Genomic DNA, 19526 nt, shown 5'->3' with positions numbered 1-19526 from the left:
GTTTGGAACCCTAAGGACCAGTAACATTGGGAAAGTAGGTGAGGAAAAGGAGTATATTCAGTATGTATAGTTCACTGTATGTTTTATTTGTTCTAGCTCATAATCTTTGAAGACAGGACCTTTATTATTTTATCTATTACTGGTATTTTCTTTATTACTACATAATGTTTATATGAGGACTAGCAAATGAAGCAGAATCCAGAAACAAAAGCTTATAATGGAAAATTGAGGTGCAATTCAGACTATTTAGATAATGACCAAAATGCATATTTATACATCCTTGAAAGTTTCTCTCTTGCTAGAAAGATCAGAGGCTACTGCTTTTTCTATCCTCCTCACATTTGTTCTTCAGAGACTGGCTTGCTCTGTCTTCCAATCCCAAATGGTCTGCAAATTTACTTCTTATTATTGCCTAGCTTCCAGCATTGACTTCTTCCATGGCAATCACCATGACGCTGCAGTCAAGACAAACACTGCAGCTTCAGAAATCTCTGGTCATGAAAGTGCTGGTTGTTCCTTAGCTTTTGTCTGTTGACTTTCTCCTTATGGTTATCTCTAGTTGTTCGGGCAAAACCAACATTTTTGGGTTTTTTTTTTTGTTTTTTTTTTTTTTTTTTTTGTCTTTTTGCCATTTCTTGGGCCGCTCCCAAGGCATATGGAGGTTCCCAGGCTAGGGGTCCAATTGGAGCTGTAGCTACCAGCCTACGCCAGAGCCACAGCAACGCAGGATCTGAGCCGCATCTGCAACCTACACCATAGCTCAGGGCAACGACAGATCCTTAACCCACTGAGCAAAGCCAGGGATTGAACTTCAACCTTATGATTCCTAGTCGGATTCGTTAACCACTGCGCCACGACGGGAACTCCAAAACCAACATATTTTTAATCCCGTTTGATAGATTATGTTTCTCCTTGCAAGTTGAGAGGGATTGAGGGAAATAAGGACAGCAGAGTGAGAGAAGGTTAAATAGAACAAAATCATAAAGGGCGGGGTCCAAGAGCTTTACACTATGTTCAGAATACTGTGTTGAGAGTGGAGGGCGCACACAGGAAGGCACCGAAACACTTACAAGAAGAACTTTTAATGGTAAAAATATTGGAATTAAGGCCTTTGTAGAGCCTAGTCAACATTATACTGTGAATTACATTCCTTGCATTGTTACAGCCTATTGCATCTGGGCCTGAAAGCCTGCTGTCTTTGCCTCAATAGCTTGGTTATTAATGGGCTTCTTTACGCTGCCTTGTAGGAATTAGTGTGTAATTGTATGATAGTAGGAATAATCTATTGTTGAATGACTCTGGTTTATTAGGAGATACTAGCATACTGGATTTGTCAAATTAGCATTTTTTTTTTCATTCAGGATATTTTATTTTATTTTTTTGTCTTTTTGTCTTTTTGCCTTTTCTAGGGCCATTCCTGCGGCATATGGAGGGAGGTTCCCAGGCTAGGGATCCAATTGGAGCTGTAGCTACCAGGCTACACCAGAGCCACAGCAATGAGGGATCCGAGCCGCGTCTGCAACCCACACCACGGCTTATAGCAAGGCTGGATCCTTAACCCACTGAGCAAGGCCAGGAATCGAACCCGCAATCTCATGATTCCTAGTCAGATTCGTTAATCACTGAGGCACAACGGGAACTCCATCATTCAGGATATTTTAAAAAATTAATCCCATTATTTTCTGTTTCACTATAATATTCTCCCTGTAATAAAATAAAGGAAAATAGTCATTACTCTTAGTTTTCTGTTTATTTAATCAGAATCATGTCACAGGAAAAGGTTGCTTTTTAAAAAATTCAGTAATTATGATATTTAATCATTTTATTATGATGTGATTTGATGATTCTATTAAACACACTTTTGTATTTTTATTATAGATCTAAACTTAGTCTTTTTCAATCAAGAATCAGTTTACAGAAGGCAAGTGTAAAGGTGAGTTTTTGAAAACTATCTGTCATAATCAAGAAACCTTAGCTACTAAAAGAATTGGGTCTTTTGTGGGTGCAGTTCAGTTATTTCCATCTAGAGAGCGTTTTCCATTTAGAGGAGCATTTTAAAGTCATTAGGGGAGAACTTTTTTCCCCAGTTCATGAGGGTTTTTCCCCCAGATGTCAGCATGTTGGGTACCGCCTGCTTCTCCAGATTGCTTTAGAGATAGGTTTCTGTACCTAGCCTGCTGAGGAAGCCTCTTCTCTTTCAAACGTAGTCCAGGAGACTTTAGAAAGCTCTGCAGAATCTGTTTTACTCAGGTTTATACCTCTGAGCAAATGTTCTGAGCCAGATGTAAGGGAGCTTTTCCTGTGGGAGCCTCAGCTGGAGAATACCTGATGAATAAGCTTAGCGACCCACCTTTGACTGACAGACTCCCAACCAGCATGCATTTCTCTTGGCACAGGAGGGGAGTTGTTTGTTTTTGTTTTTTTTAATATTTTCTAACTGCAGCAGATTTACCCAGGTCTTTGAAGATAAGGGACTTGACTTAATTTGAGAACCTTTATTTTCCCATCAGAATAAAATGAACAAAATGTTTCGAAGCTCTCTCAAAAACTTTGGAAATATGTCGTGTAGATAACAGTTGAAAACACTCTTACCACATGAACGTTTCATCACTGTTTATTTAATTCTTCATTAATATCGACGAATTGTTATGTTCATGTTTTCTCCACATGGTCGTCTTTACTGTGTTTGGGGAGCCAGCTGAGAGTAGCATCCTCATGTTTTTCAGTGCAGTATCATTTTGCACTGACTTTTTCTCTTTTACTATGTTTTAGTTAAAAGCCCGGCGATCTGAGTGTAATTCCAAAGCTACCCACGCGAGGAATGATTATCTTCTTACACTGGCAGCAGCAAATGCACACCAGGATCGCTACTATCAGACAGACTTAGTTAACATTATGAAGGTAATACAGCATCGACATCTGCGGTAATTTTGTATCGTCAAAGAACAGAACAACAGATGAGTTGACTGTTGCATGTATGGGATTGAGTCTGTAGAACAGAAGCTAGGCTACTTTGCATTTTGTTGGAATATACTTGCTCTTGTTTAGGTATCCTCTGTTCCGGGTAATTCTGAATTAATTTTAGGATAAGAAAATGTTTAAAACTCTCTTAAATCAGGAGTTCCCACTGTGACAGTGGCTTAAGGATCTGGTGTTGCTGCAGCTGTGGTGTCGGTCGCAGCTGCAACTTGGATTCGATCCCCAGCCCAGGAACTTCCATATGCCATGGATTGGGGGGGGGGTGGCAAATTGTAGTAAAAAAAATTAATTATTCCCTAGTCAGTGGCAGGTATTTACTGCATAGTGGTTGTTAATATAGGATTATTTTTAAAAGCTTATATTTAAAAATTTTTATCATTTCATCCTTAATGGATTGGTAAACTTGTACATTTCATGATTCTGCCTGTGGGTAAAACAGGAGAAAACATAACTAGTAGCTACATGACAACGTCTCTACCCTGGATGTCACTCTGAGATGTAGGATGGATTAGTTTCTCATGTGCCTGCGTACTGTCTTGGTCTGTCCCGGTTGGTACCTCTCTGTGTATCTTTAGTGTTCACCCAAGTAAAGGACAAAGGGTAGAGGAGAAGAAAATGGTCTCACCCGCTGCCGGGTTCGCCCTCCCTGCTGGTGGACAGGTTCTGCTTCCAGTCGTATCGCCTTCTTTCCCATCGTCTCAAGGACCCAGACATTTGATGGATGTTTCTCTCTTCTTTATCTTCACCCCCCCCCCCCCGCCACTGCCCCGGCATCATTCTTACCGACTGTCACATACACTGCTTTCACCAAACCGGCTGCTTTATGAGTCAGAGGTGATGAGAGTGGGGACGCAGCAGGAGTGCGCACTCTGTCTTTCCTGCAGTGAATCGGGAAAGAGATCAGCTCTGTCTAGAAACTACAAGTTCTTCCCTGGAAAGTAGAGACAGGTCACCTGCTGGGACCTTGAAGGAAGACTAGAGAGAGAGAGTAAAACTAAACTAAGAAGTAACTTATTGCAAAAGTTTTCATTTCCTTTCTGTTTACTGTCTGAAATCCCCCCTTTCCTGGCGTTTTCCTGTCTGACTTCTACTGGTTAGAAACAGGCAGTGAGAGAGACGAGGGATTGTTGGGACATCCCAGACCAGAACTCTGCATACATTTCTCCGTAAGATGTTGGACATAGAGGTTTAGGTGTTTTCGTATCTTATTCGGCGTTACGTGGTGCTTCAGACATACAAGAACCAAGTGGAGACTTGGCCTCACATTGTAACATGGTTTCTCTAGGGAATGTATATTTCTGTCATATATTGCACATATACTCAAACAACTCATGTATTAAAGAGGTTTTTAATAGAGCAGACATTTGCATTTTTAATTCTCCATATACTGTCTGCTATGAAATCAAAATTGTTAATTATATATTTTCTCCTTTGAGTACTTTAAAACACACATTATATTTGTTTAAGCAGCAACAAAAGTAAAATCTTTGTTTTTTAAACTCAGTCCATAGCCAAAAAAGATGTCTTACCTAAAACCCTGTGGTCTTTCATAAACCAGGAAAAGTACAGTATTATTGGGGGGAGTCTGCCCCTTGCCAGAAACAAGAGGAGGTTAATGGGTCTAGCCAGCTCTCAGATTATATGTCCTTGAACTTATTTTGAAACACTCATGCACCTAGGTATTTGATCATCCTTGGGTAGCTTATGCTTCAGATTACTCGTTTCGTGAAACATAGGGTATTGAAATGATAAAAAAATAGAGAAAATGTATTAAAAGTATTTCTTAAGAAAATGTATTTTCAATTTTCATGTTTTGTGTGTTAATTCATTTTCTCCCCAGTGCTAATTATGTAACCTGCAGTACTGGAAAATTCCCATCAATCATGCTCTTGCCTGTGTAGTAAATTTCTGTCATTGAGGTGACAGTGGCCTTTAGTGCCTCTTTTGGTGAGGTCTGTTTTCTGGATTTTTTTTAAGGTTGTAATACCCTAACTAGAACTTTTTTTTTTTTTTTTTGTCTTTTTTATCTTTTTTGCCATTTCTTGGGCCACTCCTGTGGCACATGGAGGTTCCCAGGCTAGGGGTCTAATCGGAGCTGTAGTCACCAGCCTACGCCAGAGCCACAGCAACATGGGATCCGAGACGTGTCTGCAACCTACACCACAGCTCGCAGCAACGCCAGATCCTTAACCCACTGAGCAAAGCCAGGGATTGAACCTGCAACTTCATGATTCCTAGTTGGATTCATTAACCACTGCACCACGACGGGAACGCCTAGGACTTTTTAAAAAAAATTATATGAGTAGCTTGGAAGCAGATTTGGGCCATTGATTTACTCCCACATTTGATAGTCACTTATAGTGTGGTAGCTACTTTGCTAGGCTTTGAGAAGAAGCAAAGATGAGCAGGACACACTTCTTATCCTCAAAGCACAATCTAGTTGAAGAGAGAAATATATAGAAATGATTACAGATGAGAACAATGAAATCACTGCCACAGGACCATGATTAATAGTAATAACAGCTTTCTCTTTTTTGATGATTTGATAGTACCCTGGCATAATCTTGAAGCCTATTATCCTTCATTTTCCTCTTTATCCTGTTGTAGTTCATTATTTAAATAACAGGTATCCTATAAATGAAATGAAATCCCAACACTGGGATCTATTCTTAGATCAACAATTGATGGGATGTTAGTGATGACAGCCCATATTATGTTTGTTTTTTGTGTTGCATTCCTCTAATCTGGATGGATTGCCCTCTGCGTCTCATGTAAAACCTTTATTCTGAGACCTTTCCCTCTCTCCCGTGTTGGACCTCCCATTGTCTGTGTCACATCTTTTTTCTTGGTTTACTCAGTTCTTTGGTGGAACACATCTTCCAGTCCTTTTTTTTGCTTTTTAGGACTGCATCCTTACGGCATATGGAGGTTCCCAGGCTAGGGGTCGAATCAGAGCTGCAGCTGCTGACCTGCGCCACAGCCACAGCAACACCAGATCTGAGCCGCGTTTGCACCACAGCTCATGGCAACTCCAGATCCTTAACCCCCTGAGCAAGGCCAGGGACCTCGTCTTCGTGGATACTAGTCGTGTTCATTACCGCTGAGCCACAACAGGAACTCTTCCAATTCTTTCTTGAGGGAGTGGGCGTAGGAGATAGGTTTTTTGAGATACTGTGTTTATGAAGATGTCATTATCCTGTACTTGTACTTGGGTATAGAATAAAAGGTTGCAAACTGTTTTTGATCAAATGTTGAAGACAATTCTCCTTGTTGTTCCCTGTGGAGGTATTAAGAACCCCCAGATCATTCTGCGTATCTGATCCAGTGTTTTTTCTTCCTAGAAACTTAAATATTCTTAGTGTGTCTTTTGATTCTTAGATTAATTCTTCCCTTTTGTTTTCTCTTTCTGGAACTTCTGTTATTAAGATTTTGGAACTCCTAGTCTAGTCCTTTAGATTTTTTTTTTTTCTGTTATTGTCCTTGGTTGTTAGGCTCTGCTTTCTGGGAGACTTTTTCAGCTTTATAGTTCAACTCTTCTATTAAGTTTAAAATTTTTTCAGCATGCTTTTAATATTCTTTTGTTCCTCAGATGTTCTTTTCTTATAACAGGTGCTTTGTCTTGTCTCTTTAATGCTTGTGGTCTCAACAACAGAATTTATTTTAAAGTTTTCTTTTCCCTGCATAGTTTGTCTTTTAGCCTGAGGGTAGGACTTGTCAGCTTTGAGCTTCACTCTAGAGTGTTCTGGTGGACCATTTGTAGGGGAAACTAATGTCAGTATCCTTATATTTCTCCTTTTGACCTTGTCCAATTTCCCTTTCTGCTCCCTGTGTCATTTTCTCAGATCTCTTTTGTTGTGTTATTTGCTGAAGTCTGCCATGATCTCCTAACCCCCTTACATCTTCTGCCCCATCTGCTGGTCTCAGATGGTTTATCTCAGAATGGTTTATCTCATCTTTGAAACCCTTAACACAGTTGTAGTTTTACCCATATCAGTGTGATTATGTGATAAATGCTTATCTCCCACTTCACTGTACATTCCACGAGGCAATGAGTGTGTCTGTATCGCTTGAGACTTCATCTTTGCAACCTAGTACAGTATATGATTCCTTATACATGCTAAATGTTTGTAAATTCATGCTTATTGAAGAATAAATGAATGAACAAAAAAGTCAGTCTCACTTTAATCCTCTTAGATCGAATCATTCCCATTTTACAAGCAAGGGAATTATGGCAAAACCTGAATTCAACTCTGGCAGGTCTTGCTGCTGCTGTCAGAGCTAGTGCCATTAGCTCTTTATATGGCACCAACTTATTGCATTTATTTCCTCTTCTCTTAAACATGGGCTGAACCTGCACTATCTTATCTCCTTTGGCTTCTGTGAGGAACAAATGAGATAATGAAAAGCATTTTTGTTAATTTTTAAGCTTGGTATACATGTCGTATATTGTCCTATTGAAGAAATCCTCTTATTCTATTTTATATAAATCTTGTGTTTTGAGGGTGAAGAGGAGGAGACTGTAGAAGAGACCTACAGCACCTGTTTAGCTGTCTAACGTTGCTGCGTTCTCAGTCTCCGCACCTTAGAGTACATCATTTCATTTAGTTTTCTTAACATCTTTCAAAGTAATTATCATTATCCCTGTTTTACGGGTCAGATCGTGGAGGCTCAGTGAGGTTCAGTTGTATAAAACTCAGGGCTTACATCAAGGTCTCTTAACTTCAAAGCCTGTGTTCTTTCCTAGATTTCATTCTGTGTTCTTTTCTAAATACCATTCCAACTGTGTGTGTGTGTGTGTGTGTGTGTATGGCTTTTCCCCCCTTTTTGGGGGGTGTGTGCCCTGTGGCATGTGGAGTTCCGGCTGGTGATGAGATCCAAGCCACAGTTGCGACCTGTGCCGCAGATGAAGCAGTGTTGGATCCTTAACCCACTGTGCCATGCCAGGGATTGAACCTGCATCCCAGTGCTCCAGAGACGCTACTGATCCCATTTTGCTACAGTGGGAACTCCCATTCCAATCTTTTTGATAGTAAAATGTAGTGTAATAAGCAGTAGCAGACTGTGAATGTCATAAATTCTGAGACTTGTAGAATAAAAGTAACAATTGAAAATTGCAAGTTCTCCCATTTTAATTATTCTAAAGAGTAAGATCATGTCAGTATCTAAGTAAAAATATTTAGACACATTCCCCAAGGAATAATTTGTATTGCTTATGCCAGTGCTGATTAGAGGAGATGCTAAATATATTATTCTGTGAAAGTATATTATCAGGCAGGTTGTTTTGAACTCTGAACTAAAACAACACAACTATTGCTAGGCCATGGAAACTGGTTAACTGATTTCATCAAATCTATAAAAGGCAGTTGAGCTGACTGTTGGAGAGTAAGGTAGTTTGTTCCTCAAATGTTCCTTTTTTGTAGCATATTCTTGTGTAATATATAAACTGACTTTTTAAAGCTTGTGAATTTTTCCTAGTGGTTAGGATGAGGAAGGATGAAATACAGTGCATCATGGTAGAAAAGGGGACAAATTTTTATCTAATGAAAGACGTTTTGAAAAGCTTAATACTAGGACCCTTTTTCTTTTTTAAAAAATTTTTATTGAAGTATAATTAATTCACAATGTTGTGTCAGTTTCTGGTGTCAGCAAAGTAATTCCATTATACAGCTTTTTTGGGGTTTTTTTGTTTTTTGTCTTTTTAGGGCCACACCAGGGCATATGGAGGTTCCCAGGCTAGGGGTCCAATCAGAGCTGTAGCTGCTGGCCTCCACCACAGCTCACAGCAACAACAGATCCGAGCTGTGTCTGTGACCTACACCACAGCTCACGGCAACACTGGATCCCCAACCCACTGAGCAAGGCCAGGGATCGAACCCACAACCTCATGATTCCTAGTTGGATTCATTTCCGCTGCACCACAACGGGAACTCCCTCAATAATGGATTTTTAACTACTTTATTAATCACCATTTTACCATTTAGTATTTCATTATCTATATGTCATAAATTACTTTTCCATTTTCTAAATTGTAATCTTAGTTGTCTTTGTTTCACTCTTATAAACAATGCTGCTATCAACATTCTTTGTTTTTAATGTGTCTCCTGGTGTACTTGTGCAAGAATTTCTTAAGGGAATATACCTAGGAGCGGTGTGTATTGGCAGCTTTACCAAAGAGGGCCAGATGGTGTTACAGCACTTTTTATTACAAGTTTTAACATTGTGTGTCGTGTTAAACTCAGGGAGTATTCGAGTGTAATAGGTTACAGGCATGGTGTTCGATACAGAGATGAACTGGGCATGATTCATGCAGGCAGTGAGCCAGAAGCAGGAAGGTTGTAGTTTTCTCGGGAGCAGTCCCTAAAGGGCATGTGGAATATGAGGTGAAAGATCCTTTCCTCTGCTCTATTGTTTATATTATGGTTGGCTCTCCGTGACACAAAAAGAGAAAATTAGGATACTTCTTGCCCATTTTTACCAAACCTCTCCTTTTTTTTTTTTAATGACCACACCTGTAGCATACGAAAGTTCCCAGGCCAGGGATTGAATCTGAGCCACAGCTGCGACCTGTGCTGCAGCTATGGCAATTCCAAGTCCTTTAACCCACTGTGCTGTGCCAGAGATTGAGCCCATGCCTCTGCAGCAACCCAAGCCATAGCAGTTAACCCACTGCGCCATAGTGGGAACTCCTTTACCGAACTTCTAAAACGATGATTTAAAAAGAGTTTTAGTTTAGCAGTTTAACACCTGCTACAAACTCCTACATGGAATCCTCTTATATAAAGCAGATAAAAGGGAAGCTGTTTAATTAAAGCTTGTGAGCCTCTTTCTCTTTTGTGGGCCCCGTTTTCCATACCTGCATATGTCACCCTCTACTTCTTTCCCTTGGTTCCGAGGCATTATGCTGAAGACTAGGGTTCCTCGAAATATAATTTGAAAACAGCTGTTCAAAGACAGGACTTTTTGTAGAATTCTAAGCTTTACCTAATGATCTTCAAGCTAAAATTTTTCAAAGTAATCTTTTAATAATGTATATCGGATCATGACAATCTACTGCTAACACCTGCCAGTGGACAGGACCGACAGGTAATTGAACATTCCGGCTTGAGAGCTTAATAGATGTCTTGGGCTTGCGAGTCAACAGTAAATTAGGGACCAGAGCAGTCTTGAGAAAAAAGAACAAAGCTGGAAATATCACACACCCTCACTTCATACTATTCTGTAAAGCTCTAGTAATCAAAACAGCATGGCACTGGTACAAAAACAGACACAGATCAATGGAACAGAACAGAGAGCCCAGAAATAAACCTATGCACCTATGGTTGATTAATCTACAACAAAGGAGGTAAGAATATACAATGGATAAAAGATAATCTCTTCAATAAATGGTATTGGGAAAACCTGGTAGCTGCATGTAAAAGAATGAAATTAGAACATTTTCTCACACCCTATACTCAATGTAGATTAAAAACCTAAATGTAAGACCTGAAACCATGAAACTCCGAGAAGAGAGCATTGGCAAAGTCCTCTTTAACATAAATTCTAGTGATTTTTTTTTTGGATCTATCTCCTAAGGGAAAGAAACAAAATCAAGATAAAACACTCTTGGCATATATCCAGACAAACTTTCCTTGAGAAAGACACATGCACCCGCATGTTCATTGCAGCACTTTTCACAATAGCCAAGACATGGAAACAACCCAAATGTCCATCTGCAGATGATTGGATTAGGAAGATGTGGTATATTTATACAATGGAATACTACTCAGCCCTAAAAAAAGTAAAAAATAATGCCATTTGCAGCAACATGGATGGAACTAGAGACTCTCAAACTGAGTGATACAGTAAGTCAGAAAGAGAAAGACAAATACCATATGATACCACTTATAACTGGAATCTAATATATGGCACAAAAGTACCTTCCCACAGAAAAGAAAATCATGGACTTGGAGAATAGACTTGTGGTTGCCAAGGGAGAGCGGGGAGCAGTGGGATGGACTGGGAGCTTGGGGTTAATAGATGCAGACTCTTGCTTTTGGAATGGATTAGCAATGAGATTCTGCTGTGTAGCACAGGGAACTATGTCTAGTCACTTACGATGGAACATGATAATGTGAGAAAAAAGAATGTATACATGTATGTGTAACTGGGTCACCATGCTTTACAGTAGAAAATTGACAGATCACTGTAAACCAGCTATAAAGGAAAAAACAATCGTTACATATAAATGAATAAGATGGCACCTAATCAAACTTGAAAGCTTTTTTGCACAGCAAAGGAAACCAGGGACAAAATGAAAAAACAGCCTACTGAATAGGAGAAAATATTTGCAAATGATATGACCAATAAAGGGTTTAAAATAGTCCCTGGCCACAGACTATTTTGAGCAGTTTTTTTGAGCATAGTACCTATTCCTGTGATGCAGGTCAGGCCTCACCTGTGTGCATATGGTGATGTTTTACCTAATGTGGCCAATGTGTAGGTTTTTAAGTTCCATTCAGGAAAGTGTTTTAACCTAAAAATTGTATTTCTTTATCACAAATAGCATGTGGTGGAGTTTACTGAAATCCATTTTCAGACATGACCTTATAATATCTGATTTAAATATATGTCGGGTCATTTTATTTTCTTAAATTAATCAGTTGACACATTCCATATTTCCTTGATTCTAAGATTCAGGTTTTTAAAAAAAATCTTTTAGTGTTTTTTATTCAGTGATGCTTTTTGTATTCTATGGTTTCTTTAAAAGGAAGAGAATTTTTCCTGAATTTCTGACTTGTACAAAGCACAGAGGAAGAAATTTTTTTTAAAAAGTGATTAAATACTCTATCCTTAAAATTTTTAAAGAAAAGACTAGTATTTTTCTCTTTCTTTCTGTCTCTCTTCCTGTTTTTGTTTTTTTTTTTTTTTTCTCTCTCTCTCTCAGACACATTTTTCAAAGTTAATTGACCAGTATACAATGGAATACTACTCAGCATTTAGGTGATAAAACCTAAATGCCAGTCTCCTTTTCTGCATAATTCATTAATATGAGTGTATTCCAGAGACAGATAACTCAAAGCCAAATAAATGAAATGATTCTAACATGATCCAAGAAGGAGTAAGTCTGTAGATGAAGATAATAATCACGAGGCTGCAGCGTGTTTCTCTCCTCAGGTTGCAAAGGGGATAAGTAGACCATCACTATTGAATTTAATATTCTGCACCGGAGCGTTCCGGTATTAGCTTGAACAAGTGAGAGTGAGGCTAAATGATATTCCGGGTGTACTATTTGGAAATGGTCTTAAAGGAAGCTGATAAAAGGTAGAGTGTGTGTATATCTCTATCTGTATCGATGCATACCTGTGTATGTGATAAAAATGATGTCTTTCATATAAGATGAATCCTTGGATGAGGCCTTAGCATTATTACCCATCAATATTTGAAGGGAACACTAGCTGTTCTTGGTTTTTGTTTTGTTTTATTTATCAATTTGTAGCAATATATTTTAACATGACTGTTATAAAACCAGTAAAACACCAAGGAGAAGCATTGGTCGGAGAATGAATCTCCAGCACGTAGGAAACAGCTGGACCGCTGGAGTGAAGGTGATTGGTCAGAAGCATCTTGACTTCTCCAGGCAGGCCTTCTGTTCATGGAGTAGTTCATGGCCTTTACAACCGCCAAGAACAGGAGCAAGGCTTGGAACTTTGTGGAATTCCAGCTCAACACCATCATTTTGGATTTTTTTTTTTTTTTTTTTTTTTTTTTTTTTTTTTGGTCTTTCGTCTTTTTAGGGCCACACCCACAGCCTATGGAGGTTCCCAGGCTAGGAGTCTAATCAGAGCTGTTGCTGCCAGTCTACACCACAGCAGTGCCAGATCCGAGTCTCGCCTGTGACCTACACCACAGCTCACAGCAACACCGGATCCATAACCGGCTGAGCGTGGCCAGAGATCAAACCGGCGACCTCATGGTTCCTAGTCAGATTCGTTTCTGCTGCGCCACAATGGGAACTCCTAAGCAGTGTCATTTTGGATCTGAATAGAGCCTTATTTAGGAAATTGAAATTTATTGTCTCAGTATATTTGGTATATTTATCTTCTCAGTATATCTGAGAAGATGACCCCCTGGAGAAGAGTAACTCTTTCTGAACAAAAGCTTCAGGTTCACCCGAAGGTGTCTTCTAGGAAGCAGAATTATAGGTAACAGTTTCAATCAAAAGACAGAGAATTCTCCGTGTTACAAAGGGTATTGTGTTACATGTCAAGTGTTTTTATTTGTTCAAGAAGTAATTTGTGGGTATCTGCCACACACCCTACCTAGAAACTTTAGTGGTTTCTTATTCCTCCAGAGGGAATAGGAGAAAAGTCAAGGTAATTTAGAAGGCCCTGTGTGCTCTGTTCTTGTGCCAACTTCATTTTTTGAAATTCAGGTATAATGTACATACCATAAAATTGACCATTTTAAAGTGTGCAATTCAGAGTTCCCACTGTGGCACAGCGGGTTAAGGATCTAGCATTGACTCTGCAGTGACGTGGGTTTGACCCCTGGTCTGGGACAGTGAGTCAAGGATCTGGCATCACTGTGGCTTCGGTATAGGTTGCAGCTGTGGTTCAGATTCAGTCTCTGGCCCAGGAACTTCTCTATGCTGCAGTTGTGGCCAGAAAAGAAAAAAATAAATAAAGTGTACAGTTCAGTGGAATTTAGTATATTCACAAGGATTTACAGCCACCACTCCACTATCTAATTCTAGAAAATTTTCCTCACCATAAGAAAAAGCCCTGTACCCCATTAGCAGTCACTGCCTAGTTTCCCTGTCCACCAGCTCCTGGCAATGACTGATCTGCTTTCTGTTTCTGTGGATTTGCTTGTTCTGGATATTTCGTAGAAATGGAAATCATGCAATAGGTGGCCACTTGGGTCCGGCTTCTCTCACTTAGTATAGTGTTTTGAAGGTTCGAACGTGTTTTGTAGCGTATGTCAACGTTTCATTCTTTCTGTGGCTGAACAATACTCCATTACATAGATATGCTACATCTTGTTTATCCATTCATCGGCTGATGGACATTTGGGTTATTTCACGTTTTGACTCTGTCTCTTTATCCTCATTTGATATCTCTCCCCACTTCACTCTTTCCACTTCACTCGGTGACACTCTTTGGAGTTCCCATGGTAGCTCAGTGGTAGCAAACCCGACAAGTGTCCGTGAGGATGCAGGTTCGATCCCTAGCCTTGCTCAGTGGGTTAAGGATCCCGTGTTGCTGTGAGTTGCGATGTAGATCACAGACACAGCTTGTATCTGGTGTTGCTGTGGCTGTGGTGTAGGCTGGTAGCTACAGCTCAGGTTCGACCCCTAGTCTGGGAACTTTCATATTCCATGACCCCCCCCCCAAAAAAAAAGTGACTCTTTTTCATTTCCTCACTAGTACCAGACTTTCTTATGTGAGAGTATTCGCACATGTTCTCTCTGCATAAAACCTTCCCTCTCCTCACTCTCCCCAGGCACTTCTTTTTTGTTTGTTTGTTTTTCCTTTTTAGGGCCAGAGTTATTTATAGTTGATTTACATTTTTTCTGTCAATTTCTGCTATACAGTACAGTGACCCAGTTTTATACATATATATACATATATATACACACACACATTCTTTTTCTCACATTATCCTCCACCATGTTCCATCACAGGTGACGAGATAGAGTTCCCTGTGCTGTGCAGCAGGATCTTGTTGCTGATCCACTCCAGAGGCAATAGTTTGCGTCTACTCACCCCAAACTCCCAGTGCCTCCCTCTCCCTCTCCATCCCCCTTGGCAACCACAAGTCTGTTCTCCATACCCATGAGTTTGTTCCTTTTCTGTAGACAGGCTCACTTGTGCCCTGTATTAGATTCCAGATATAATTGGTATTATATGGTATTTGACAAGTAGTAGACTCTTGATAAATATTTGTTGAATGATTTATTGTGTATTTATATTTAATAAATTATTTGGGGCAAAAATGATTTGGGTGACATATTAGTGATATCTGTTTTATATAGCTCTAAATTAGATAGATGTTTTACTTGTTTTACAGGGAGAATTATATTCAAATAAGCTGATAAACCTCAAATGACCCGGCCCTAAGAGAGGCAGTTCGCTTTCAAAATGTAAATCATTTAGAAAACAGAATTAGAGATTTAATGGAACTGGTAAGAGGTGGGCTCGTCACCAGTTATAAGAGTCTAAGGTCTGGACTTTAACTTGTTACCTTCATTTCTGATGCTCGGCAGACCTTCTCAAGACCGTTTCTCAAAGCATGTCCTTCTGCCTGAGGTGAAACCATTCTGTCTGATCCAAGACTGTCAGGCATCTCATTTTTTTTCTGGCGTATTTTATTTTTCTTAGTATTTAATACCATATTTATTTTATTTTATTTTTGTTTTGTTTGTTTGTTTGTTTTTGTCTTTTTGCCTTTTCTAGGGCCACTCCTGCGGCATATGGAGGTTCCCAGGCTAGGGGTCCAATCGGAGCTGTAGCCACCGGCCTACGCCAGAGCCACAGCAACGCGGGATCCAAGCCGCGTCTGCAACCTACATCACAGCTCAAGGCAACGCCAGATCCTTAACCCACTGAGCAAGGCCAGGGATCGAACGCGCAGCCTCATGGTTCCTAGTCGGATTCGTTAACCACTGCGCCACGACAGGAACTCCAATTTTATTTTCTATTGGAATACAGTAATCTCATAAGTTCTTTTTATTCTTTCTACCTCCAGGAACAATTTTTTTGAAATTTGAAGTATCTTGAGCCAGAAGAAGAGTAGTTCTTTTTGCTTGTGGGTAGCCTGAGGCTCTGGAGAGGGTGAACATTTTTTTTGTAGGGGGTGGGTATTGAAGCATACTTGCTGTACAATATTGAGAGTAAACCATTGACATTAAGAAAAAGCAGATACTTCTATCATGAAGCCTTCCTCTAGGAGGAGGCTTTCTTTGCCTTACATCTCTTAACCTGCGAGATCCTGTTTTCTTCTCTATGAAAACAGGACTGACAGTATCCTTTTCGTGAGTTGTAAATGTGTGGAAGTGATTGCCACTTCGTAGATGTTCTCTAAGCATGCCTTTCTCTTTCCACCTTCTGTGAGCCTCCACTAACCAACATAACCTGTTTTAGCTATAGTAGTAAACTCTTATGTATCTCACGAGGTTTTCTTACAAAATAAGTAAAGTTGGTGATTACAAGTAAATGAAAAAAATACATGCAATATTTGTTTTTGTGCTAAAAATGCTAAAGGCTAATATTAGTGTTTTCCCTTAAAACCTTACATATGTCTCTGGCATTAAAATAGAGAAGAGAGTTTCTTTACTTGAGTGGTCAAGCAAAACCAATATAAACGAAAGTATGTAGGGAATTTCCAAGCATTAAACTCACAGGCACTCTTCCTCCCTAACTTTGTCTTCATTGGTAAGATGCACAGACATACTATATTTAGGGTTTTTTGGTTTTTTTTTTTTTTTTTTTTTTTTGGTTCTTGCCAAAAGTAAAAATGCTTTAAAGTATGTCTGTTGAGAGTACCAACAGTGTATTGTTCAGAAAGTTATCTTTTAAGTAAAAGAAAGAATATATTTCTTGGAGTTCCCATCGTGGCGCAGTGGTTAACGAATCCAACTAGGAACCATGAGGTTGCGGGTTCGATCCCTGCCCTTGCTCAGAGGGTTACCTATCCGGCGTTGCCGTGAGCTGTGGTGTAGTTTGCAGACGCGGCTCAGATCCTGTTGCTGTGGCTCTGGTATAGGCTGGCAGCTACAGCTCCAATTGGACCCCTAGCCTGGGAACTTCCATATGCTGCAGGAGCGGCCCAAGAAAAGGCAAAAAGACAGAAAAAAAAAAAAAAGAAGAATATATTTTTTATAATATTCTTGTTGTTTAGAATTTTCCCTAAACTTTATGGCAAAAGAACTTTATTTGCTTTACTGAACTCTAGCCTCATTTTCCCAGTAAGCATGATTGATCTCAGTTAGAGATTAAGAAATCATTAACAAACTCTGAAAAGGTAGACTTTAGATCAGTGGAAAACTAAAGGTTATAAAGATAGTGATGTTAAGGCTTTCTAGAAAAAGAAAAAATTTTATCCCTATATCATACCAGGCCAAATTTTAGATTTGTTAAAAATACATGCAATGGAGAAAAGCATGGATGAAGATTTATCTGATATTAGTGCGAGAAGGTGATTGTTAGGTATTCTAGCAAAGCAGAGGTAGATGCTATATGTGAATATGGTGAGAGATTGCACAGTCCCAAATTTTTTTAAGTTTTATTGAAGTATAGTTAATTTACAAGGTTGCGATAATTTCTGCTGTACAACAAAGTGACCCAGTCTTACATACACACATGACAATCCCCAAATTTTTGAATGTGTAATACAGCCATAATAACAACAGTAGCTACTACCATTTATTGAGCTAAGTGCCAAGTCTTATAGTAAGTGCTTTACATATAAGTCAAAATGCCGAGATTAGAAACTCTGCCCTAAAACTAAACAATTTATAACCCTGGTCTGCTGTCCATGTTATCTCAGGCAACAGTATCACCTGATGTTTCGCCATAGTATACCAAGTAATACCACCTTCCCAATCTGCACATCTGTTTCCCCACTGCTTGCTATACTACCGCTTAGCAGATGCCACTCATATTGGGTTTTTTGTTGCTGTTGCAGCAACATCCCACCACAAGAGGCTAATCCTGTATTAATTAAGATAAAAGCTAAAGAGCAAAAATAGAGAAACCCAAAATATAAAGGCTCAAATAAGATAGATGTTAATTATTTCTCATCCAATAGCTCAGAGTAGATAGGTAGGTGCTACCTCATGAAATTATTCAAGTATCCAGGTAGCAGGATGACTCTTCCACTTTCTCAAATCACCTGCTTGGCCACACTTGGGTCATTGGACTTATTTGCATTCTAGCCAAAGGGTAGAGGAACGAGAGCATGGCAAAGACATATCATGCTCTTAAGATTTAGTCTGGAAAGCGCTATATGTTACCTCTGCTCGTATTGTCTTGGCTCACATGGCCAAACCTAACAGCATGGGAAGAAAGGGAGAACAAATTTTAGCGGACAATGAATAGTGTCCACCACAACCACTGTCTGGACTGCTTCTAAATATCTGATAAGGTAGATGATAACTTAGGAGTTTAAGAGTTCTTATAAATCAATAAGAAAAATGAAAACATCCCAGAAGAAATAGGAAAAGCTACAAATTCAGTTTTAAGGAAGAGGAATACACTCTTAGGTATAAGGCCAACTAATATTTGACAAGGGAGCCAAAAACACTCAGTGGGGAAAAAGGATAGTCCCTTCAATAAGTGGTGCTGGGAAAACTGAATAATTAAATGCAGAAGAACAAAATTCAACCGCTACTTTTTTCCACCCACAAAAATTAACTAAAAATGTATTAAAGGCTTAAACATAGACTTAAAATCATACAGCTCCTAGAAGAAAACACCAGGGAAAAGCTGTTTCACATTAGTCTTGGCAATGATTTTTTTTAGATATGACACCAAAAACACAAGCAACAAAAGCAAAGACAAGTAAATAGGACTACCCAAAACTAAAAGGCCTCTGTACATTGAAGAAACTATCAGCAAAATGAAAAGGCCGCCTATGGAATGAGAGAAAATATTTGCAAATCATATATCTGATAAGGGGTGAACATCCAAAATATATAAGAAATCATGCAATTCAATAGCAAAAACTAAAGACAAAACCTAAAAAAAAAAAAGCCTCAGTTAAAAAATGGCAGAGGATAGAGTTCCCACTGTGGCTTAGCAGGTTAAGGACCCAACATAGTTTCTGGGAGGGTGTGGATTTGATCCCTGGCCTTGCCCACTGGGTTAGACAGGATCTGCTGTAGCCACATTCTGCAGCATAGGTTGCAGGTGTGGTTTGGATCAATGTCTGTGATACAGGCCTCAGCTCCAGTTCCAATTCAGCCCTTAGCCTGGGAACTACCTCATGCTGCAGGTGCAGTCATTGAAAAAAAAAAAAAATTGCAGAGGAACTGAGTAGACGTCTTTCCAGAGAAGATATAAAGATGGCCGGCAGGTACACGAAAATGTGTTCAACATCACTAATCATCAGGGAAGTGCAAATAAAATCAAAACCACAGTGAGATTATCCCGTACCCATTAGGATGGCTGTCATCAACAGGACAGGAGGAAACAAGTGTTGGCGAGGATGTGGAAGAAAGGGGGCCCTTGTGAACTGTTGATGGGACTGTAAGTTGGTCAGCCACTGTGGAAAGCAGGATGGAGGTTTCTCAAACAAAACTAAAACTAGAAATACTATATGATTGAGCAACCCCAAAGAATCTCAAAAGGGTACCTGTACCCCAATGTTCACTCTAGCACTGTTCCATTGTGTGTATATATCCCATTGTGTATATATATTACCATTATTCAACCATGAGAATCAAGGAAACCCTACCATTTGTGACAGCCTGGATGAACCTCGAGGGCATTATGCTAAATAAAATCGGTCAGAGAGAGAAAGACATTTACTGAACGATATCACTTATATGTGGACTGAAAAAGCCACAC

The 19526-nt window shown here is 39.4% G+C and overlaps 1 protein-coding gene across 9 annotated transcripts in view; it reads left to right on the top strand.

Moving 5' to 3' along the window:
* FCHSD2 (FCH and double SH3 domains 2) overlaps window positions 1-19526 on the top strand; it is a 253445-nt gene that overhangs the window by 140582 nt on the left and 93337 nt on the right. For all 9 annotated transcript variants that reach the window (XM_021102293.1, XM_021102289.1, XM_021102287.1 and 6 more), the window contains exons 7-8: window positions 1879-1933; window positions 2773-2901. In XM_021102293.1, coding sequence (XP_020957952.1) covers window positions 1879-1933; window positions 2773-2901 — 184 coding nt within the window. The remainder of the gene's footprint in view (window positions 1-1878; window positions 1934-2772; window positions 2902-19526) is intronic.

This window comes from Sus scrofa, chromosome 9 (genome assembly GCF_000003025.6).
Source record: "Sus scrofa isolate TJ Tabasco breed Duroc chromosome 9, Sscrofa11.1, whole genome shotgun sequence".
In the NCBI taxonomy this organism is placed as follows: domain Eukaryota; kingdom Metazoa; phylum Chordata; class Mammalia; order Artiodactyla; family Suidae; genus Sus; species Sus scrofa.
This window is presented reverse-complemented; position numbering and strand designations above follow the sequence as displayed.